We start from the raw sequence: 25145 nt of genomic DNA, 5'->3' as shown, positions 1-25145 counted from the left end.
TTTCTTTCTTTTTCTGTCTTAGCAAAGACAATCATAAGAGAGAATTAAGACAGGGAACTAAACCGTCACTTCAGCTATTCATTGTAAACAACTTCAAGCACATTTAGAAAGATGTTTTCAGAAATTTCCTGAGGAAAAAACCCGTAACTCCATCGGTGCTGAGTTGCAGTAACAATGGAAAAAATCAGAAAGTCAAGCCGAGGAAGCGAAGAAATTTTGGCAAGGACAGTGATGGAGTTTGTTTGATTTACTCAGAAAAACCATAGTCTTGAACCTGCCACACTTGTTCTCCCATAGATTTTAAGTGCAATCAACTAAAAAGTGCATAGTAAGTAAGCACACTTGCCAATTTATGCCCCATCCTCAGTACAGGCAAGCTTAAGACATTGAACCTGCCAGCTGTTTCACATCCCTTTAATCAGTGAAACAAATCTGAATAAAAATAAATTATGAGTAAAACCTGCATATTATTTTCTGTGCTTCTTGGGGGTGTAGAATTCATGTTAGGCTCTTCCAGCATGAAATTAGACCTGATGTGCCTTTGTAGTGTCGAGCACACAATTCTGTGTTTCTCACTGCTATAACATAAATAACAAACAATAACTGAAAAGAGACAAATGACAGATTTTAAAAAATGTTATCCAGAAATAAATTATATGCATTTTGAAGGTAAGAAAAAACAGTCACAAACATCTCCTAGAACATGAAACACTGGTGGCTGTACTGTATCAGCATAACAAAGTGGCTGACTTCAAGTAAAGATTTTTCTCATTTGCAAATTTGTTGTTGATTCTGTCAACTGAATACAGTTAACAGGCAACAAACTGCTCCATACTTGATTTTCTTTTTGATGTGCTGTTTTACATCTTTTACAGAGCTTCTAAGCAAGTTTTTAATTCGTAGAAAATGGGTAAGACACAAAAATATAGAGCTATGATATATTACACTGTTTCTTTTAGAAAGCTGTTAGAAGTGGGCTATTCAATGCTTATCCAAAGCTGATACATTTAAACTATAAGAAGTAGACAGAGACACTTGATATTCACCTTAACAGGGTTTACTGACCTGGTAGGTAGAAAGTAATGTTCATCTATAGGAAGTCAGTGTGTGCATGGCTATGTATGTCCCCAACACTTCAATATCTAGCAACCTTCCCGTCACAACCTCACTTCCAAAATGACAAGTTTATTCTTTTAAACAAAAAAAGTCTGAAAGACAAAAAAATCTTTTTAAATGGCAGCAGCAAACCAGGGTATTTTCATTTACGTATTGTCTGACTAGCTAAGGCTATCTCAGATCTTAGTAACAGATTTTATAGGAAAACAATTCCTGCTCATACTCAAGCAATCACCAGACAACATTCCTCTTGTATGAAAATAATATGTCTTTAATTTATTTACAAGACCGACCAACTGGATGAAGTGGCTGTACTTCAGATGCACTGCAAAAGCTTTCATTAGTGAACTATGTCACTATTCATATGTCTGTATTTTCTTGATATCAGTTATAAAACATACAATCAATCAAACGAATCGTGAAAGGGTTGTGAAGAGTGAGATAAAAGGAATGTACACAGCAATTAGACAGAAGAGAAAAAAAATGAAAAAATTCTATACCCACTTTCAAAAATGTAATTTTAACAGGTGAAAATTGTTTTTTCACTGCTTAATAGATAATATGAATGGACTGACTTTTTGACTTAATGTCAACATCTACAGTAAAAGCCAATATGTCTCAAACTTGCATGCTAGCTAGTAACATCTGCCAATTGTACAAAAGTTTAATATGTATCGAATTCTTCTGGGAGCTTCGACATCACTAAGTGGTGAAATGTGTATGACAGTAAGATAAGAAAATATAATTATATTTCTTACCTCCTGGCCAGCCATTCGCAACAACAAATTTAGCAGCTGTTAATAATTTCTGTCATTTTATATCTCCCATAAAAGTGCATGTAGAACATTTCACAGAGGTGCTAGGTAGCATACAATTACAAGAGAAAGTCTTGGTTTCTGATACATTCAATTTGCTAAATTTATGCACTAAAATGAAAGATAAGATGCAGACATTATGGTATCAGTTCTTATCTTTGGTAAAATGTTTTCATTTTATTATAGCCATATTTGCTCTGATATCCATTTTGTGCACGGTCTGCTATTATTTAAACCAACAGGAAACATTTAAATGGTTATAAACAGTATCAGTGTGTTATTTAGTACATTCATGACTTTCTTCAAACATTCTTTGAGAATGTTGCTGGCATATGGGGAAAATGAGCAAATGCTAATACCTGTTATGATTTACTCCTGGTTTAACATAATACTTTTACTAATTCTGGCCATTAGGAAAAAAACATTTTGTTTTGCTTTTAAAAGAAAGGGATCAATATGACTCTAAGAACAATAAATTCTAAAAATCTGAAATAAAAATATGAACTATTTTGTACTTTCTTACAAATGCTAAAATAGAAAATTACACTGGAACTGACTTAAAATTTGATACTATGACCCATCTAAGTAAACAACAAAAAAGGACCACAGAGAAAATCAACAATTACTCCAGGGTGTTCCAGTGACCGTCAGTACGTGATCACAGTCTTTACTGTCTTAAAAATCCATGTCTGACTCTCTCTCACCATTTCTATCATTATTAAAATTAAAAAAAAAAAAAAAAAGAGGAAAACGAGTTTTAAAGCAGCACTCTCCAGTGACAAATCATACAGCAAATTCACATTGGGTTCTGGGGGGGGATGTTACACTTGAACATATTAATGATGCAAACTTGACTGTATGAACCTAAGTTATACATACACAGTTATGCCTCCAAATAACTACTAATTACACTAAATGAATTTGGCAAAGTGTGAGAGTTCAATATCTCTACACCCAAAATACCCAGATGGTGCTGCATTCACGGAAAGAGTAAGTTACATTACCACAGCTCATACGTGGGGACCCTGAAAAACTCAATTCCATCACAAAACCAATCTTTGCACATATTTTTTAAATATGCAATTCAATATGAATACTGAAAACCTTTGGAATCATGATTTTGATAGACAGTGAGGTCCAAAATTTTCTAAGTTCTTGTTTTGGGTCTTTTTGTTGTTGTTGTTGTCTTTGTTATTTTATAAATAGAGTGGCAAGCAGGCGTGGCAAGACATTCCATGGGTATAGGCTTGGGTTTGTTCTGCTGGCTTTATTCAGGCAAGCCATCCTCAGTCACACCAGCAGTGACACTGGACAAAATAAAAAAAGAACTCACAGGGGCAGGATCAAGCTTGTGGCGTCAATAGAAAAAAAAACATTCACATTGTGTCTATGCTCACGTCTCAATTCTTCAACAGTTAATTCTTGGCTTTAGAAATAAAACCTGGGTAACAGTCAAGAACGCAAATGACACCATTCTGACCCATTCTTTGACACGGTGTTATTATTGTCAATATCTCAGTATCATCAAGAACAAAACAAATGTGAAGCTGCAATTACAGTAGAAGCAAAGTCTAATATTCCAATGATTTCCAATTAACATGGCACTTTCAAATTTAAATTAAGTTTAAATTTCAAACTCCAAATTAACTAATAAGGCTGTTTATAAGGGTATAATGAAAAACTGCTCGTGAAGAGCACAAGGATTAAAAAAAAATTATTTGTTATTAGAAAGTGATAAAAAAGGAAGATGCAGAAATGGGGAGTGGAGTAATACAGTTTCAATACATGTAGTTGCACCAGTGAAAATCATGCTCTTAGCGAGTCACTGATAGCTCTGTCACCAATGACTTACAGTCTTTATCCATGTACAACTCCAGTAAGCCACTTCCCACTGCTGCAGTGCCCACACAGATGCAACACGCACATTAAAACGCAACAAACAGTGCCTGACTATCCTAGATGCTCCCAACAGGCCCCTCAGTCTAAACCAAAGCATAATCCTGACAATAATTTAGTGGTCAAAGTCTTAGGAATTTAAAGAGCCTGTCACTTTTTTGCTTTCTTTGCTTTTTTCAGTATATCACACTTTTTTCTGTTAGGACGCCGGCATCTTTCATCAATGCTCGGTATACATTCATAATGCCATACTTCTTCCATCTTCTCCACGGGGTAAACTGCCTCCACATAATGACGGATGAGTCTCAGTCTGATAGGATCGAGCTGTTTTTTGTTACAAGCACCTGAATGGTTGTACTGCAGCCTGAGATTCTCCGCAGTAAAGAGTTCGGGAAAGAGTCTTACGAGAAGCCTGGCAGCGAAGTTGCCGACTGACAGGCTCTGCTGCACTATCTCTCTTACCTCCTTATCAGACAGCAAATACAGAGAAGGCACAGGGAAGTCTGGATTAGGAACAACGAGTTCATCGAGTGGTATCTTGCAAAAATCCTTGCTGCTTCTTTCCGGTGGCAGCGGCGGCCCTTCGAATTCTTCTCGAAACCTCTCGGGGTTTATTACATAGCTGAGAAATTCCCTCCTGTCGGGCCCTGGCATGTGGATTTTCCGTTGCTGTTGGTACGATCGCCTTTGCTCCGTGTCTCTTCGCCGACACCTCTCATCAAGCTTCCCAACAAACTCCAATGTCCATACTCTGTCATTCTTTGCTCTGGGGTACAGTATCTGCACATAATGTCGAATTAATTTAATTCTAGTGGGGTCAAGCTGTTTCTTGCCTAAAGATCCACTACAGTTGTATTGCTTCCGTAAGTTTTCATGAGTAAAAAGTTCAGGAAATAAGAGAACAAGCAATCGAGAGGCAAAGTTGCCTATGGAAAGACTGCTTTCATATATGCTTTTAATCTGTTCTTTGTTCAACAGGTAATCTGGGACAGGGACATCAAAATCAGGAGGGGGAAAGTCAAGTTTGTCAAAATCTATGGGTACAAGCCAAATTTTTTTTGAGCGTCTGCCAGGTTTTTCATATTCAAAACTGTCTTCTACTTTTATGATTGATACATCATCTGGTAAACTAGAGGAATCATAACAATCATCTCGCATCTGATCACATTCACTTCCATCCATGTATGTATTTTCAAGCTCATCGTTTATTCGCTGAACACATTGCTGCAACCAGGCTTCTTCTTCTTGCACATCTGGAAAGTAAATTTCAGTGTACCTACGGATTATTTGAAGCCGATGAGGATCCAGCAGTTGTTTCCCAGAGTCTCCATAGCAGTTGTACCTTTCAGATAATTTTCTGTGGTCGAAGAGTTCTGGAAACAATCTGTGTAACAAAAAAACCGAGAATTCCCCTGGAGAAGAAGCTTCATCTAAAAATTCATTGAGATCCTGAGCATCCAGCATGTAATCTGAGGCAATGGCATTACTCCTGTCCAAGGACAAAGCTTCCTCCTGCTCTTTATCCTCCATAAAATGAGAGGATTCGACCTGCTCAGTCTCATAAAAATTGGACGACTGCACATTCTGCTGACTGTTTTCCATTTCCCTTTGAGCCCAAAATCTATTGAAAAAATCATTGACTTGAGGCAAACACTCCACCTGCCACACAGCTGTGTTCTTCACAGAAGGGTAACAAACTTCCACGTAGTTACGGATAAGCTGCAGATGAAGAGATTCAAGTTTCCTTTTGTTGAGAAAGCCGCATGCACTGCAGCTTCTGCTGAACTCATCGTCGCTGAAGAGCTCTGGGAAGAGCTGCACTAGCAACCGGCAAGCTAAGTCTCCACCTGATGTGCTTTGATCCATGATTTGTTTGAGCTCCGCCGAAGTCAGCTGGTACTCCGGGGGAGGCTTGAAGTCTGCAACGGACTCTGCTGGACTGACCTGCTTTTTAATTCTGCTAACCTCCAGAGACAACAGGTCAACTTTACTGTGAAGCTGAGTCATATTGGTATTGAGGGTGTTAAGCGTGTAAAACATTTTCTGTATCAAAGAATATATATTTGGATCAGAATCTGCAGTGGCCGCTGCTACGGCAATGGCTGCAGCTGAGTCTCTTTTGCGTTGGTCGTTCAAAGTCCGAAGATGTGAGGGACTGCTGGGGTTGATTTTTTCAAACAACTCAAAAGAAACAAACTGCTCTGCTCCTGGCGGGTTCTTCTTCTCCGTGATTTTGTGTGAGATGCCATAGAGAGGTTTTTTATAAGACGGAGTGGTTATGTCACTGAAGGATTCTTCTTCACAGAGCCATGTTACGTTAGGATTCTTGTTCTTGTTTGGCTGCTCTGCATTTACCTGAGTGGGTGAGCCAGTATCTCTGTTCTTCATGTTTGAAAGGGGGCCCTTTGAATGAATAAATATTGTATTAGTAAGGCTGCCTTAAAAATATTAGCTATAAATATGTGCCCCTTAAGCAGGCATTGTTACATAAATATGCAAAGTCAAATTTTCTCCAGAGGACTTAGTTATGTTAAATACATCAAAATTAATAAATTCACTAGGAAAAATAAAAATAAAAATAAAGTATTATTTAGGGTGCTTTTTTTTTGTTTTGGCTCATGGCTTTCTCTGTGGAATAGAAATGCAACATTAACATTTAGTACTCTTTACCCACAAAGCTCTAAAGACTCTCCCAAATTAAGTATCAATATGCTTCACCTTGCGTATGAGGATCATGGGCTGTAGAGAATTTGGGTGGCAACAAGTCAGCAACAGAGCCAAGAATAGAATCTAGATTTTCTGACTCCTCGTCCTGTGACCTTGCCACTGCCTCCAACAACTGCATTTAACGTTCCAGCACTCTCGTTAGGTTAGCTTTTGAAAATACTCAAAGGCTGTAAGACACGAAAATTATGCTTATTCACTTCTTCCTGATATGAAAGATTTATACAGTTGTTTTAATCTTTATAATGGTGTACAACTCCTAAACAAGTTCTAAGAATTACTGTAATTTAAAAAAGTATTCTATTTAAATAATAAAAACAAAGTGAGAAGTACCTTGGTACTGTCTTTTTAGAAGCGGAAGCCTAAGATTTCTTTCTTTCTGAAAGGCAGGGAAGTTTAGACTAATGAGTTTCTAGTTTTCTAAATTATTTATATAAAAAACAAGTAATGACCTCTTAAGGAATTAATGTTCTCAATAATTTCTAACTCTTCCTCATGGCTTGAAATTGAAAGCAAGCATTTTCATCAACTCAGAGCAAATATGCAGGGCTTGGGTGGGTTGGGATTTTTTGCAAACACATGGATATTGCAAATAATTCTTAGGAAGTTAAGTAGATACAACAGAATCAAAATCCAACATACAGAATTCAAACATAAGAAAACACTCACAGATTTTAGAGAAAACTGTACTGAAACATTTTGCTTGGCTTGTTCCACAGAACATTAATTAGATAAAAACCACAGAATTTGCATTCAAGTATTAAAACAAATGGAACACAGACTTGAGGTCTGAGCTGAGAGCCACAAGCAATTTGAAATTCTAGTGAAGACCCCACTACATCCTACAGTGAGGATCTTGAATTAAGATTCCTTTCTGAAAAAAACAGAACTGTAACACTCATGAAATTAATCTGGTCCCTATGTGTACTCACACTTGGCATCGGCTCACTGCAGTGACAAATTGAATCTAATTACTTTTTAATTTCTAATGCAATGTATACTCAAAAGAGGCTCAGAAAGAACAAGCTGGTTTCCCCTCCAAGTTTAGAAACCAGCAGACTCAATTAAATTGAAGCTGTGTTTCCAAGTTCTGCTCTCATTCACACCATACAACCCTACATACGAAACCTCATGTTTTCACAACCAAAGCTGTGTGGATGGACAGATGATAAAACGAAAGCATAATGCAAAGGCAATGGATTCCACTGTGCACAGAATCCCTAGCCGTGGTGGTGCCTAGGACACCTGACTTCCAGGTCCCGTTTAGAAGACTGTCCCTCCAATCCCACTCATATTAAAGCACATTTGCTATGAGGACAGCGAGGAACCAGAGTCCTGTACCACCACCAGCTATTAAAGGGTGACTTACCCCAGCAAGTGGTATGACACACCCTAACTAAATCAGCTCTTTGTGTCTTGTAAAATACCAGAACACAAGAGACCAAATTATGAGCAGACTGTGATGCACTTTTCTCCCACCCAACTGCAGGCTCCTACACTGGGACCAAAGTTGTCACACCCCACCTATACTTGTCAGTGGAGAAACAGAGGTGTTTCCAGATGGTAACAGAGCTCTCCCAAATAGACATCACCTGAAAGCAGGTCATGAAAATCTCTACTGACAATAAACATAGTTCTGCTCCCCAGTGAGGCACCCACACTGAATTACAACTGTCTTTTACTGTTTTAGAACAAAAGAGCAACAAAAACCTGCAATTCTGGAGAATACATTTCTTACACATACAGTGAGACCTGCTACCCACATAGCTCGCTCTTACATTAACACTCCTGTTTACAGAGAATATTCCAAATGTTCCTTCACATACAGAGTGTGATTCATTCAAGTCCTTGTCTACTAAATAGCTTGCCATGGGCCACCAGTCGTCTGAAGTTCTCATCAGAACTCCTGCCATACCTTTTCCCTAATTAATTATATAATAAAACTTGGCAACGCGGGGGTAACTGCTATTAATGTACACTGCACACACAGAGCCAGGGCAAAGTAATATTAGAATGTGTACTAAACAGCGCAAATTCATTGTCTTCAGTATCTTATTGCACTTTGACAGTGAGTATTGTGAAAGTTTGCATTCTCGGTTTTGGACGCAGTGCTCTGGAGGAGGAGAAGTGTTCACGCTAAGAACTACCGCAGATCTCTGCTGCGATGGCAGCAGAACTTCTGTCCTTTCACTAATGCAGCTCACAGTGTTTGGGTCTGGTTGTGGGACGGACTGGTTATCTGCATTGCAGAAACTCATAGCGTTCGACTAACAGATGACAACACATTTGGGCCTATATTTAAGGATTTTCTATTTCAGATGCATTCTCGTTTTCTTCCCTTTGGCTTTTAATTACCTTGCCTTTATACAGTTTCCATCTGGGAACAGCACTATCCACAGCATAAATACGTGGCTTTTTGTAAATTCTCCAATTAACCTAGTATTTAATATTTTTTAATTAGTTTTCTGTAACACTGATCTTTAAACACCAATGTATTTCAGATAATACTACACCCATTTAAGATGATCAGTTTTAATGCACCATCAAAAAACAAGCAAAGATATTGTTCTGTGAGACTCAATGTACATGAGAGTGCTGCTTTTTATATTAGATTTGCACAGCAAGTTTTCATATTATATAAATTCTTTGAACATTTGCAAAATGCAGTATTTTGGTAAACATCGACCAATATAAGTAATTGTGAAATAGTCTCTCATATTATCTCTTGGAGTCCTAAGCCAAGTTTTAAAAGTTGTTTAGTTATTGCTCTGCTGAGTGCTAAAGTCCAGCTAATTTATGACTTTTATTATGCTTAATAAAGAAAGTCTGAATAACTGTAAGAATACAGAACATAACATTCAAGCATATGAGTAAAGAATAAATATATGAGCAAGAAAAATGTAAAACAATTCTATCAAACACATGAGAACTTGGAAATTTCTTGCACGTAAATTTTTTAAACTTACAATCTTCTACACTTTTTTTTTTAAGAAAATTAGGGAAAATTAATTTATGGTTATGAAGTGACAATCAGATTTTTTAAAAAGCTAAATGTCTTCTGATAGAAAGTCATTTAGTAATAAAACCACCAGCCCAATATTACAGTTATATAACATTAAAAGTACAGCTCTGCTTATATCACACATAGATGCCTATGTGATGTGTAGTAAAAATACACTACAAGCACAATATTCTCAAAAGTAATTCACATTTTGTCCTCTATTTAAACAGAAATAGTTAATGAAGTCATCAACTAAAACAAAATATTGGTACTAGAAAAGTAATTAACTTTAAAAATGTTGTTAGGATTGAGGACTATTTGTGGTTGGTTATTTAACTAAACATGCTGATTCACTGTGGTCAGTCAAGAATGAATTTTCATCATTGTTACTGGGTCACTTTCTGATATTATAAGTTATAATTCAGTTCAAATAAATTTAAAAATTTATTAAAGGCAAACAGCAAACAGTAAAATCCAAAGCAAGCATAGTTCAGAGACCATTATGAAGCTCTTTTAAATCTGAATGTAAGTAAAACAATTGTAAAAAGAAGAAGGAAAAGAAAGAAACCGTGTAATAAGATTAAAACCTACCTACCACAGGCATTCAGGGAAAAAAACAGCCCCAAGAAGTCAGACAGATGACAGTCAAGAAAAAGAAATATGAAGAGCTATGGCTAGAAAGAAGAAATGAAATGCACAAATACAACATGGAATAACTGGCTAGGTAGCAGAACAGCAGAAAAGGATACGTGCATTAGATTAGGTCATAAACTAAATATAACCCAGGGCCTGAAGTTATTCAAAAGACGATGAATTTGAATCTAGGTTATTTTAATAAAGTGCTGAGTGTGAAAACCAGGAGGTCATTATACGGCTCTAGAGGGTGTTACAAGAGCTGTGACTATCCAACACCGGACATTACCCTTTCAGAAATCTCAAAGAGAACAACAAAAAAATAAGGTGACTCCTGAAGAAGAGCTGAAGAAACAGAATGTTAGTCTTGGAAAGGAAGGGCTGAAGGTGGACAACATCACTTCAACTATCCCATGTGCATAAGACTTTTCTAGCAACAGATAAGCACTGATCTCCCTACTGAAAAGAACAAGGACAAAAAGAAACTTGCTCAGTTTCAGCGAAGATTAACAAAAATCTCCAATTGCTAGAGAGGTGAAACACTAGAACAGGATAACAGAAGAGACTGGGCATCTCCTTCACCAGCTGGACAAACATCTGGATTGTCACAAGTGGGATGCTGCACCAAAAGCTATAATACATTCTGCTCTTGATATCCAGAAGTCTTCTGCATCCCTGCATTTTTATCTTTCAAGTAACACACAAATTTATACTTGTCTCACTGACATCAAAATCTGTGTCAGAGAAGGAAGAATTACAGCCCTGATTCTACCACTGAGGATCCAGCTGAAGGACTGTGTGACATGAGGGGGACTGTGATCAGTCATGCTCAGTTAATCCAGATCAGTACCTGCTCCTAGGTTCTCTGACAAACAACAAAAATGTACTTCACAAGAATGAATTAACCTGTAAGTGTATTCCATAGATATGATCACTCCCATGTTATTTAAATACCCAGTCAAGTAATGTGTGCAAACTGGGTTAAGATTAGCCATATTTGACTCAAACTTGTTACTAATGCAAATCTAGTTAAATAACTTGCATTTGCTTATAGCAGCAATGAATTTAGCCTATGAAATATAAACAGAAAAATCAGAGTCATGTATAGAGAAGTCACCTCTTGTGTAAAGCGTCTTTTCTTCACACTGGGTAAGACATCTTGCTGGCTCCCTGAACCATCACAACCAAGTGAGGTCTGTTTCCGTTTGCTGGAATCCTGTAGGCAAGTAACTGTGCCATCCAGTGAGTGTTTCTCAGCAGATCTGGATGTTACCGAGCAGTCTAGAGCTTCATCTTCATTTTCTGCTTCTACTTTCACAATATTTTTTTTAGGAATTTTTACTGGGAAAAAGAGAAGGTTTAGAAAGATAAAGCACTCTCTCCAGAAAACCATGACACCCTTAATACAATCTTTTGTGGTTTGTTTCTTTTTATGAAAATGTGTTTTGAAGAACATCATTATTTTTTATGACTTATACAATAAGTCTATGCTGAGGCCACTCCAAAAGTCAAGTTTTTATTATGCTAGGAATCATTCAGTCATCCAGTAAATGACAGTTTCTTCCCCAAAGAAGAGTCTAAATTACAAACAAAGTAAGTTACAGTAGGAAGATTTTTTTTGAGGGGGGGGGGAGGGACGTAGAGCAGAAAATATAATGAGTAACAAGGATAACGGTGTGTTTTAGCTTTTTAAAAAACATCAATGTAATTTGTCTTGATCCAAGTGCATTCTTTATCAGGTTACAAAGGCTTTCATTCAATGAGTATTTTTGCCTGATCATAAATTACACAAAGTATAATATTTTACCTTCATCTTCATCAGTGATTTCAGCAGAATTCATCTTCTATTTCACTAAAGAACAAAACAAAAATACAAAAATAAATATCAGCATCTTCTGCAATCAGGAAATACCTACATCTGTTTTTATAACTACTTTTAATCTACAGCCATTGGGCATTAACAGCCCACAGATAATTTCCAATGTGTACATTTGTAGAACCTAGCTATTTTCTATAAATTTCATGGCCATTTACCTGTCAACATGCAAACTATACTGCAGACTACACACAACAGCTAGGAATATACTTAAAATTGTATGTCTTTGACATGGAGAAAAGTAGAAGTCATTTTAACCTTCTCTATAAAGTATCTTGGCAGTATATAAACAGCAGTTAACCGTATTAAACTCTCCATCCTGCAACAAGTCACTACTTCTTATTACAGTCAAATGTTTTTATGTTGTCATTGTGGGTGACCCAAAGTCATCACAGAAGGAAAACTCATCATAAACTGGAATATACATGCTGGAATAAGTTTTCCTTTAAAAATCTTTGATCTTTTGATATGGATTGCATCAATACAAGCAGAGCAATCTGTAGATCTATAGTAACTACTTTTTTTCTGACAGCCTCTAAATAATGTAAGAATGTTTTTTTGTAAGGAAAAACAAGTATTTGTATTATTCTAGTATGTTTTTAGCATTACTTTTCACTTGAAAGACTCAGTTGTATTTCTCAGTCCTTGAAAACTAATTTTGCAAATTACTTGGGGGCAAACATAAATCTGTGGACATGTTCCTAAAAGACACTCTAAATCTTCTGGAGATCTACAAAGCAAACCACCTAATCAGATCTCACTGACCGCTACAGGGCACACAGCTGCAAACTGATGCTCTCAACTGGTAAGCTGGCCACTGGTAAACTGTCATACGCCGCTCATGTTCATCTACACACAGCGTCATGTTTACTTGGCCCCAGAATATTATTAATTTACATTTTCCACAGTTAAATTCTTCTTTCTAACAGTTTTCTTTAAACTGTTCCCGCCTATCCTTTAGCCAAGGTCTGAAATCAAGGCAGGCTTCTCTCTGGCTGGAGCAAGTGAATAAAGCAACCAGTCCATCAAAAGTGTACGTACAGCCCAGGAGTGGGAATTATAATGAAATTTAAAAGAGAGATGAGGAGAGAAACAGAGAGGGAATCTGTTTTGTCTGGAGGAAAAAGGTCTCTACCTTACTTTTGAATACTGTTCAATAGAATTATTTTTTTAAATCTCAAAATATTATTAAAAACTCTGCAAACACTTGAATACTGTGTAGTTACAAATTTTTCTTTGTCAGTAACTGATGGCTGTTAATGGTAATTATGAGATCCCGTTCAGGGTAAGATTTTCTATGATTGCAGTACAATGGGTAACACACACATCCAAACAAAAGATGCATGGAGTTAAAAATCAGCTCACAGAATCACAGAATGGTTAAGGGTTGGAAGGGACCTCTGGAGATCATCTAGTCCAACCCCCTGCCAAAGCAGGTTCACCTAGAGCATGTTGCACAGGGTTGCGTCCAGGCGGGTTTTGAATATCTCCAGAGAAGGAGACTCCACAGCCTCCCTGGGCAGCCTGTTCCAGTGCTCTGTCACCCTCAAAGTAAAGAAGTTTTTCCTCATATTCAGATGGAACTTCCCATGTTTCAGCTTGTGCCCATTGCCCCTTGTCCTGTCACTGGGCACCACTGAGAAGAGTCTGACTCCCTCCTCTTGACACCCACTCCTAAGGTATTTGTAAGTGTTGATAAGATCCCCTTTCAGTCTTCTCTTCTCCAAGCTGAACAGACCCAGCTCTCTCAGCCTCTCCTCATAAGAAAGATGCTCCAGTCCTCTGATCATCTTTGTAGCCCTTCGCTGGACTCTCTCCAGTAATTCCTTATCTTTCTTGAACTGGGGGGCCCAGAACTGCACACAGTACACCAGATGTGGCCTCACCAGGGCCATGTAGAGGGGCAGGATAACCTCCCTTGACCTGTTGGCCACACTCTTCCTAATGCACCCCAGGATACCATTGACCTTTCTGGCCACAAGGGCACATTGCTGGCTCATGGTGAACTTGTTGTCCACCAGAACACCCAGGTCCTTCTCTGGAGAGCTGCCCTCCAGTAGATCAGCCCCCTACCTGTACCGGTGCATGGGGTTATTCCTCCCAAGGTTCAGGACTCTACACTTGCCTTTGTTGAACTTCATGAGGTTCCTCTCTGCCCAGCTCTCCAGCCTGTCCAGGTCTCATTGAATGGCAGCACAGCCTTCTGGTGTATCAGCCATCTCTCCCAGTTTTGTGTCATCAGCAAATTTGCTGAGTGTACGCTCTGTTCCTTCATCCAGGTCATTGATGAATAGGTTGAACAGGACCTGGCCCAGTACTGACCCCAGGGGAACACCACTAGCCACAGGCCTCCAACTAGACTGAGCACCACTGATCACAACCCTCTGGGCTCTGTCATTCAGCCAGTTCTTGATCCACCTCACTGTGCACTCATCTAAGCCACACTTTTTGAGCTTTTCTATGAGGATGTTATGGGAGACAGTGTCAAAAGCCTTGCTGAAGTCAAGGTAGATAACATCCACTGTTCTCCTCTCATCAACCCAGCCAGTCATGTCATCATAGAAGGCTATCAGATTGGTCAAGCATGATTTCCCCTTGGTGAATCCATGTTGACTACTTCTGATGACCTTCTCCACATGCTTAGAAATAGCATTCAGAATGAGCTGCTCCATCACCTTTCCAGGGATGGAGGTGAGGCTGACAGGCCTGTAGTTGCCTGGGTCCTCCTTCTTACCCTTTTTAAAGACTGGAGTGACATTGGCCTTCCTCCAGTCCTCAGGAACCTCTCCTGTTCTCATGACCTTTCAAAGATGATAGAGAGTGGCTGGGCAATAATGTCTGCCAGTTCTCTCAACACTCGTGGGTGCATCCTGTCGGGGAGCTCATACTGGGCCACTCTAGAAGCCAAAATATCCTCTGATGTGCTGATCTTCAGTATAGCCCCTATGTACAGTCTTCCAAAGGGCATCCTTAAGAGGATAACATGAGATTGCCTTCATCACTGTGTCACCAGAAAAAGTCTCTCTCAGTTGGACGTAGAGCTACTACAAACCCCTTAGATATCTACTCCTTTTATCCACCATAAACCCCTATTTCAGGACTTGCATTTATTAATTGATCCACATATAAATTATGCCAGCTTACAATCACTTCACTTAAACTTTTGCAAACTCTGTAGAGACATAACAGCATGAAACATAAGTGGCCCACACCAACTTCTAAACCACCTGATAAGCACTGGTGAGGGTTATTTACGAATTTAGACACAGTCACTACAGCTCTTCACAAACATCCTAAGGCAGTGTACTTCGTATAGCCCCATCAAAAAGCTACGCTGGACCTTAAGAAAAGCACATAGTACTAAATGTTCGTATTTTGCCCTGATATCCCAGATATATTGACATTCAGTTTCTAGATCTTTCTTACACTTTTCCATACTGCACTAGGCTTAGCTCTGAGGGTTATGGTACAAGACCAATGTGTGCTAGTGGTCAAGTGTGACAGAGAGTCTTTTTGTGAGGGCCTGAGGTGACAGTAAGCAAATCAGCCAATACCACTACAGAGTATTCTGCAATGGAAATCAAAATGGTTTTCCAGATAACCCTAGACTGCTCTATTAGAGCAAAACACTAAAAGATGGTAAACACAGAGTCAGAAGGGAAGAATATAAAGGTGGTGATGGGGGAAACGACACAAAATATTTAGGAGGGGATATAGGGAGTTATATTTTTCTCTTAACTCCTGCTACTACTGCTATTCAAATACGAAAAAAGCTTTAGGAGAATTCCTCTGAGAGAATACAAGGAAACTGGAAGGAGAAGATAAATGAGGATCTGAATAGTCACTCCTTAAAACTGCAAAAACCGAAAACTAAAGCAAAGCGCACAACCTGGTTAACTTTCTAAAGGATGCAACAGCAGGAAGATCAAAGCTATCCCAAACTCAAATAGTATTGTCAAAATACTGTTTCGCATATTTGAAGCAGTGTTATTACTTATTTTGAAAAAAAGAAATTTTCCCTTCAAAACTGCCAGAATACAATTAATCTGTTCTATAAAAGCAAATAGTCCGAAGAGCATCAGAATCAATGAAGCCTGGAAATTCTAGGTTTCATATTTGAACTCTTTGGTGCCAAACAAAGCACGAGTTACAACCTTTTCATTTTTGGGAGCCCTGGTAACATCTCTCTTGTTATCTGGTTTCCTATCTTTTTTGTAGGATTTGTAAGAACTTAGGTATTATGAGAAAATGAAGCACATATAAGAATTTCTGTCAAGAGACAGGAGTCAACTGCCCCGCTGATTTCCTGCCTCATAGTCCCACCTGGTCCCTCAGTCAAGCATGGGTGTCCACCCTAACCTTCAGTGAGCTGTTCCAGCTTCATAAACTGACAGAAAACAATTCACTTCTTTCTCTGCTGGGTTACTTTTCTTCTATTTCAGAGAAGAAAGGCAAGTAATCAGGCCTAGCTCAGGAGCATGCATGAGATTTGGGATGGAAAGGAGGAATTAAAATCTCTCTCATACCAGCAAGCCACTGGCTTGGTTCAACCATTTCATGAAACTTCACTTATCATCTATTTACAGCATCATCTCGCTTCAAATTTGGGTTGCAATGGACACACAAGTGAGTAGTGAGCAGACACAGATACCAACAGAGCAATTGTATCATTGCTTCCGTAAGAAATGAGGTCCTACGGGAAGGGGGGAAGCCCTCACGCGTGCACGTGCATGTCCCTGTACGTATGTCTGTCTATGTAAGGCTAACAATAATTTTGTTGATTGTTTAAAGTTCACTAAAGAGAAAACATTTCAGATTCTTTAAAATACTATTTGCAGTGCATCAGTACTTAAGAATAAGAATTACTGCCTCCGTAGAAGAGGCAGCAGTGTCAAAATCTGTTTTGAGATAGCATTCTGCCCCAGATCGTGAGAAGAAACAAAGCTGGAAGAAAAAAGACCTAAAAGAACTTGGGACAAAATAGTGCAAAAAGCAATCAAGTAAGAAATCCATCCAGCAAAGCAAACTCCTGACAGTTGTTCCTTGTTGAGTACACAACATATTTCATTCTTACCTTACATGTCTTTTTTCAAAACAGAAGATAAATATCTTTATCATCATTCTTAGCCTAATACTGACTCAATGCTATCTAGAGGACAGCAGTTAGCTAGCTAGTTCTAGGAAGGGGTGAACACCCTGTGCTGAAGTTGGGAGCCCAGCTCTGCAGCCGTGACTGGCACAGCAACCAGCCTCGGTAGCTTTATATTGCTGGGATACAGATGGATGCTGCAGTACATCCTACTTTCTGGTGAAAAGAGGATCTGGAAGGCAGATTCCAAAACATACCAAACACCTACAACAGCAGCTATGTCAACAGCCAGATCCTGATCCTAATGAAGTCGATTGCCACTGCAGCCTAAGCACCCATATCTCTGAATTTTAGCTGAAACTTCTTCTATTTCCACCTGAACTGGCCCCCAAAAATCATGCTTTACAAAATACGAACAATAAACCTTAAATTTCAATTTTTAGGATTTTGCTTGTAAATATGTTAATTTGTGAACAAAGTTATTTTAGAAGTATTTTCTCTGTGTTTTTTGGTTTCTGTCTTGTATATAAAGTTAAATTCCAAAGAATGTGTGAACAGTTCAGAAACACCTAACAAAACGGTATTCAATATGTAAACTAACACACTGTTTCTCTATGCTTATGCTAAAACATGGGTAAAACACTCATAAAGAGTAACTCGTACAACCCTGATTATGGATCCTACACCTCTGAACACTAAAAAATGAAGCAAATAGCGAATACTCTCTTTCTTCAAAAGAGACTCTGCTTTTATTAATGGCAATCTGCTTCTAGTGCAGCCATTAGCCAACCCTATCTAATGTGGGATAAACAGGAAGATGTGTAGCACTCGGGGAAATTCAGCAATCAAGGAAGAAGAGGTAAATGGACCCCATCCTCACAATGGAAACAATAAATCATTAGATTTTACTGCCTACATTTCATCTGTTGAGAACAGTCTTCTTGAAAACGGTATGTAGTTTGTAATTTCTATGTAATCAATGTCTCAAAATAAACAGCTTGCTGATGTGTCAGCATGTAGTCACCTTCCCATCTAAACTGCCTTGATAGCTACCAGTGCTGGTACTGTGCAGACACCTGTGCTGAGCCACTGCTAGGTGTCACACAACGGAGACTGTGGGATGCCAGCACTCACCTGGGAGGACACAAATGTTTCTTTTGGCTCAGTCCTCCAGACTCACCCACACATCATGACACTTCTGAAACAGTTAAAAAAGATGAACCAAAAAGGACTGCTTTCTTAAGACAATTAAAGCTTTGCTCTTCTAAGAGAAGTGAATGAAAATACCTAGATTTGCAATCATGTAAATGAGGATACTATTCTTTTTAAACTAATGTACAGTGAGCCTATTTGCAGAGAACTGATCCAATATACAGTATTGTGTCCTCCTGTTTCAAGTGAAGCTACTTCAAATAAATTGAATATGCATTACAGTCTAACTCTAGACACCAATTTAAGTGTGTTTGATTTGTGATCTCGTGATTTGCAGCAAGAGCCACAAATTCCACTCAGATGCCAACTAAACTTGTAAGTGGTAGTAGATTCTAGATACCAAGTTTCTGGTGGACAACAAACACAAAACCTTTTGAGCCCTGCTGGGACTGCTGCACTAGGAACTCCTCTGCATCTGGCCTGCTGACTAAGATTCAACACCCATTTTCAGAACATGCTCAATACCTTGGGAGTCTCACAGAGGACTGTCATAAATAAGCATAGGGTATTTCACTTACCAATGGTACAATGCTTAAAGACCTATTTGAGAACCAGAAACTTGATTTCTTTTTTTTTAAACTTTCCTGCTCTTGATTTTGCAGCATAGATAAGAATCCAGGTCCCCAAATCCTAGAAGAGTGATCTAATCACCAGGCTCTGTCACACTGTAGGGCAAGTGGAAGAGGAGCGGTGGGCGAGGGCATGAGGGGCCACAGAAAGAAGGGGGGTTCCCAGCACACCTTGTCTGTCACTATTGGCCAAATCTCCTTTCCACAGATCCTGCTCTCCCTTCTTCTCATCAGATTAGATGAGAAACAAGACAGCTCAGTGAAGAGACTTACCACTCCCCACTTCCATTGGTATCACTTAGACACATGCTTCTATTCACAAGACTTACCAGGTTATGACACTTAATTGTATCCTTGTACCACTTTGGTAACAACATTCAACACTGAAATGGTATTACCCGTGGTTAACAGGGAAGCTCAGAGCACAGCGCAATGCTGTGAGTTCCAAAGGATGGAAGAATACCTTAAAAATGAGGTTTTGGAATGTTTCTCTGTGCATTTAGTGCTAACTACCACCCTGATGCTACTTTTGCAAGCAGAGCAAAAAATGTGATCAATTTATCAAAAATGTGCCTACCCAAAAAATGCACCGAAGCCTTAAGGATTTAAAGCACTTAGGTACAAAAGATTTTATGAGTAAGGGAGCAAATTGCAAATCATACTCTAAACGTATTTCAGTCTCATATCATCTACTCTAATGCATAATGCTACTTAAAAGTAGCATAAAAGTGTACCTAGTTATTGATATATAAACCAGAATTGAATCATAAGCCCAAGTTAAACCATCCCATGATGTGCATTCTCCTCTTCCTATTTACTACCTAACAATTACTCACGTGCTGGCCTTGGAGGATGCTTTCCCTACCTGTCTTATGATCGTGATCGTTGTAAAAACACAATGCAAAGAGAAAAGATCTTGCTGATAATGTAAGATCAAGGTAGTTCTCTGCCTTTGCAATCATTCTTAAAGAAAGCCTGATTGATCACTTTTGAGTTCTGACTTAAAAAAAACAAAGTCCACCAGACTCTGAAAAGTCCACCAGAAAAAAATACTGTTGTTCTGCTGTTCATAACTAAAAATTGTAACTCATCACTTTTCAAACTCCCATAGCTAATGTAATATGTTCTGGCAACTAAAAAACAAGCATTAGTGTGAAAACCATGTAGAAAGGTATAAAAAATGCACACATGCTGTATGTGGAAAGCAATTCTGATTTCATAACACTTGTTAATTATAATTACAAATGTAAATGAATCATTACCTTAACTAATATACTCTAATATAATAAGAATGCCTGTTATCAGTTCTATAGAAGTTTGCTATTTTTAATTTAAATGTTTGTGTAACACTGTACTGTTCAGTTCATTAATGCTGGTAAATATGTAGACGCTGCTTCTTGAATGCAGACCATCCCACTAAATATTTTAGCATCTTCATGTAGGTTGGAAGGAATGTCTCTAACTCTTCATTATCGACTATAAGAATGTTATTAAAAATACAGGCGTTTAGATGTTGTGTATTATGTTTATTCCTTTTAAAACCTCATTATGGTACGTTGCTTCATATAAAAAACTCAGAGGCTTCAACGAAAAAGTATTCTATTTGAGTGTCATTTGCTTCTGAAGAGGTGAATTGTCCTTTACATTTTGGTTGAAAGACAAGACACACATGTTTGCTAGTAACATTAAATATGTGTTTAATAGCATAGGTGGAACAAGCTGCTCAATTTCCTTGCTTTCAGCATGCAGTGAAAGATAAAACACTCCTGTTAAAGCACAGGTAACCTAGTAAAGTTAAATAAATGATGGGAATACCAAAAAAGCTGATATTCTAAGGAGGTAATATTGGCTAAATTTTACAAGATCCGTACATTGAACTGCTGTTTAACAGCCAAAAGTAGCACCTCCTCTTACACATGCCTTCCTGTAACAGAACTTTACAAAATGACAATGGTATTATGCTACGTAATTAGAGTGTGGTTTACCCAGAGCCAACCAAAACTATTGTATATATATTCATCCTCAGCAAGGGACAATGATTAATCAATCTAGTAATTCAGACACTCACTGGACAGTCAAGCATCTGAGGTCCTGCTCCCCATCTCTGGGTCCCTGTCTGTATTTCACAAGAAACATGCACTCGATAAAACACAGCAGGCAACCGGCGCTTCCCAAGCGATGCCCACAGTCTTGAAAGCTGGTGTGGGCAGGTGGAAGCAGTCCTGTCACATGCAGCAGGTGAGCAGAGGGCTGCTCTAACCGCCTGGTGACAGCGCAAAATACTGTCCCTCATGATGTTTTAGAGGAACGATTCCTGCGTAACGCTTTGAAATAATGAGAGCAAACATCCATTCTCAACATGCAGCCCTGCAGTCCCAGGAGGAGACGGACCAAAGGCACGTGGCTCTGCTCAGGCTGCCCAGGAGGTGCCTCCTGCTCGAGGTCCGTGTTGCTCTCCAGGCTGTCTCTTGGAAAGCTCTCCTGCTGGGTGTAGAAGCAAACCTAGAGAACTGCGAGTTCTGGGTTCTGCTTTGGGAGCCAAGTAATCTGCATCTTTTACTTCCTAGCTGTAGCACTGGGTTCAATAATTTCAATATCGCAATTATCCTTGGGGTACATTTGATTCCTCCAATTTGTAAAAAACAATGCAACTCAAATTCAATTCAACTGAATTACACATAAATACCACTCCAAAATTGAGCTGTAAAATGTATTTCTTAGAGGCAATGTTTGCCTTCTGTTCAGTTCCACGGGCCAGTGATTTGACTTTAAATATTACACAATTTTGACAAGACCTTCTCAAAAAAACAAAACCATGCAATTTTTTTTCTGGACTTTTTTTTTGCATTTTCATTAACATTTTTATTTTTTATTTAAGTATCCTTCTATGGCTGAAAACCTCATCACCACACTCATAGGTACGATGTTCAGAATAAGCAAATAACTAGAAAGGGTCACTGTCAGTACGCTGCCTGAAACAACATTACTTACCAATGTTACAAATTACACCTAAAGCTATTATAACAGACAGAAATTGGGGAGGGAAGGTGAAATCTGTATTGTTTGATTTGTACACCTGACTGTACTTTGTATATATTTAGTCACATTTCCTTATAACTTGTGACTTCTCTGAGCAAAAATTTTGAAAACGCTTGGGAAGTTACTTGAAAAGGTAGCAGGTTGAACAAGTCCGATACCTGAAACCGCCTTCATTTAAAAACCAAAACAGGTAATAGATTTCAAATTGACTACCCATCCTAAAGAAACTGTGAAATAAGAACGTTGCCTCAGTTAACTGAACAATGAGCAAAATGCAGGTAGAAAATACAAATACTAAAAGCAGGTGCTTTCTGTCCTATCAATTTTTAGACAGTAGGGTGCTGCTAGTTACCCAAGAGTGGCGTTTTTGAGTGAAATTTATTATTGATATCCAGTACTGACATTAGAAATATTAAATACTTTAGAAAACAATATTCCAACATTACAATCACATTCTGACTATAAATACATGTATAACAAGTTCTAAAACTATGAAAAAAAATTTTTAAAAGCGGCAGCAGATGTTGTTGGAAGCATTACCCTTACGGACAATAAAATCCCTATACTTAATATAGTTTGAAAACCTCCTCTGCTGCCCTGTGGAGGAGGACAGGAAGCCTCAAGTCTCCACTGAAGCCAGCCTGCAACAAGGGCACTTTGCCAACAGGACTTACAGGGCATGTTCTCAATTTGAGTCTTTTTTAATTTAATTTTACTTACATCTGCAGATGCAGTTTAAATCAGGGAATAAAAAAATCACTCTTCTCAGTTTTCCCACAAGTTGCCTAAAGTGGAAGTTTTGTCAACCTGTTCCCCATACTTTATCAAACACCAATTTAACCTTGCGCTGGTTAGCAAAATACTAACCTAGTTTATTTCAAGCATTAATGCATCAATTTGGTTTGCTTCAATTAGGTGTGTTCCCCTGGTCTATTAGAAACATTTTGTTTTCCTCAGTGCTGCATTCTCCCTCCCCTCACTCTTTGCTTTTATTTTAAAATACCGTTCCATCCGAACTTTGTACAATTTAAAATCTCCTCGAAACTGCAATCAACTCTGCTTTATTTTTATACACTGGACTTACCTAATCTATGAAAATACTTAGCAAAGATAAAAGTGCGGTTGGTCCAATGCTAAGTTTGATTTAGTAGCAGAGATAAGGAAAATGTATTATCATATATTGGCAACTATTTATTAGATGTAATCATTCACGTAAACTCATAATCTGATGACCAGGTATAAGCCAGAAGCAGGGAAAAGGTTTTCCTTTCCCTGTTTAAATGTCTCTGCCCCAGGGGTCGGGCATGCACTGTTTTTTATAGGTGCCAGCGACGAACTCGACCCGCACTTCAATCCAAAAAGCTCGGGGACTGCGTCAACGCTATGTGGAAGCCGTCACATGGCCGCTGGCCTGCCGCCGGCTGGCATTCTGCTGGTTCAGAGTTTGTCCCCTTCTATTTACAAAAGGCTGCGTGGACATACCACAGCGGAAAGTAGGGTAGAGGCAGCGGATGATCAGGGCAGCGGCGGGGGGCTACCCTGCCGCGGCCTCCTCCGGTGCCCTCAGCGCATGACCCGCCAAGAACCGATACGAATCACCACAGAATCGCCCGCTCGACGCTACCGCCACCGTTTTTGCCAGGCAGGGGCCTGACCCCAGCCCTCGCTTTTACAGGGCGCCTGGCCCCACGCTGCTCGGCGGGCTCCTCCCAAGTCACCGCGGGGCGCCTCGGCAGGCACGGCGGAAGCCGGTACCAGGAGGGGGCAACTGCCGGGGACGCTGCCTGCCAGCCCGCCCCGCCGGGATACCCCTTTCGCCCCCCTTCCCCGCCGGGGCCCCCCGCAGAGCGGCGGGGGCGGCTGCGGCCACGTGGGAGCGGCGCGGCGGCGAGGCCACGCCCGGAGGCGGGGGCTGCGGTGAGGCCGCCCCGCGCGCCCCGCACGCGGCGGCCGGGGCCGCTTCCGCGGTCAGACCCACGAGCCCGAGGCGGCGGCGGTGGCGGCGGCGGTTGGTGCTTCCGGTCCGAAGCCTGCCCGGGCGGATCTATGTGGCCGGCGCGTGGGGGAGGGCGGGAGGAGGAGGGGGTGAGGTGAGACGGGAGGTGACGGCGGCGTGACCGTTCCACTCTCCGCTCGCCCTTCTCCTCCCCCCGCCCCGCAGATGGAGGCACCCGGGCCGGGCGCGCGCGCCCCGCGCCGCAGCGCTATAGCAACGTTCCGAGCAACGAACAAAGAGCCCCCCGCGCCCGGCAGCCCGCGCCCCTAGGCGGCGGGGGGGGGCCCGAGCCGCCGCTGGGAGGAGGGGCCAGCCCCGCACCTCCCGCTCGCGCGCTCGCCTGCTGGCGCGGCCACCCTCCCCGTTCCTCCCCTACCCACCGGGGCGGCGCTCCCCGCCGTGGGCTGTGCGGAGGGGCGACCCTCCCGCCAGCCGGCCGGCGAGCAGCGGCAGCGGCGGCACTTACCTCGGCTCCGCGCGGGGGCACGGGAGCCCCGGGACGGCGGGGGCGGTCGGAGCGGCCGCCGCTGGTGCCCGCGTTTCCCCCCCGCTCTTTGTGTGCGAGGGTCCGCGCGCTGCGCTCTCGCGTGACGTGACGGGACCGTGTGTCATTTCCGCACAAGGACACCGAGCCCCGAGCCGCCGCGGCCAGCGCCACCCGCCGCCCCGGGGCAGGGGCAGAGGCGGGAGGGGAGGGGGGGGGAGGAGGAGCAGGCCGCTCTCCCCCTCCCCCTCCTACCCACCCCCCGCCCTCCCTGGCGCTGCCACAGGGAACGCGCGGTTCCCACTGGAGACCCCGCGCGCCCCCGCCGCGCGCGCCCTGCCGCCCACTCGGCGCCGCGCGGGCAGCCCCCCCCACGCCGGGCTCCGGCGGCCCCCCCCCCTCCGCCTCGCGGCGCGCCCTCCCCGGCCCCCACGGCGCGCGGCAGCTTCGCGGGCGCGGCTGCACGTGGGCCACCGCTCGCGGACGCGACCGGGCGTGACGGGGACGGGGACCGGGACGGGGCGCGTTCACCGCAGGCAGCTGCCGCATGGAAGCGCGTCCCCGACCTCGCGGGGCCGGGTGGCTCCGCCGGCCGCGGTCTCGCGTGGCCGTGGCGCCGCGGCGGGTCGCTCACGTGCACGCGGGGAGGCGGCGGGACCGGGTGTGTGCGTGCGCTGCCCGCCCCGGCAGCCGGG

The 25145-nt window shown here is 41.3% G+C and overlaps 1 protein-coding gene across 5 annotated transcripts; it reads right to left on the bottom strand.

Annotated features, from left to right (window-relative positions):
• Nucleotides 1–1041: 1041 nt before the first annotated feature.
• BEND3 (BEN domain containing 3) lies at nt 1042–24658 on the bottom strand. 5 transcript variants are annotated; one of them, XM_068408937.1, is made up of 4 exons: nt 24433–24658; nt 11993–12037; nt 11303–11526; nt 1042–6230 (listed from the first exon to the last, which is right to left on the bottom strand). In XM_068408937.1, the coding sequence occupies exons 2-4, from the start codon at nt 12024–12026 to the stop codon at nt 3978–3980; spliced, it is 2511 nt and encodes an 836-aa protein (XP_068265038.1). In that variant the 5' UTR covers nt 12027–12037; nt 24433–24658; the 3' UTR covers nt 1042–3977. The 5 variants fall into 5 exon arrangements, with proteins under 5 accessions (XP_068265038.1, XP_068265046.1, XP_068265055.1 ...); XM_068408945.1 differs by lacking the exons at nt 11993–12037; nt 24433–24658 and adding exons at nt 6546–6721; nt 10148–10226 and having other exon boundaries at nt 11303–11379; XM_068408954.1 differs by lacking the exons at nt 11993–12037; nt 24433–24658 and adding an exon at nt 6546–6721 and having other exon boundaries at nt 11303–11392.
• Between the last annotated feature and the right edge of the window lie 487 nt (nt 24659–25145).

This window comes from Nyctibius grandis, chromosome 1, assembly GCF_013368605.1.
Source record: "Nyctibius grandis isolate bNycGra1 chromosome 1, bNycGra1.pri, whole genome shotgun sequence".
In the NCBI taxonomy this organism is placed as follows: domain Eukaryota; kingdom Metazoa; phylum Chordata; class Aves; order Nyctibiiformes; family Nyctibiidae; genus Nyctibius; species Nyctibius grandis.
Note: the sequence above shows the minus strand (reverse complement) of the source record. Positions and strands in the feature narration are given on the sequence as shown.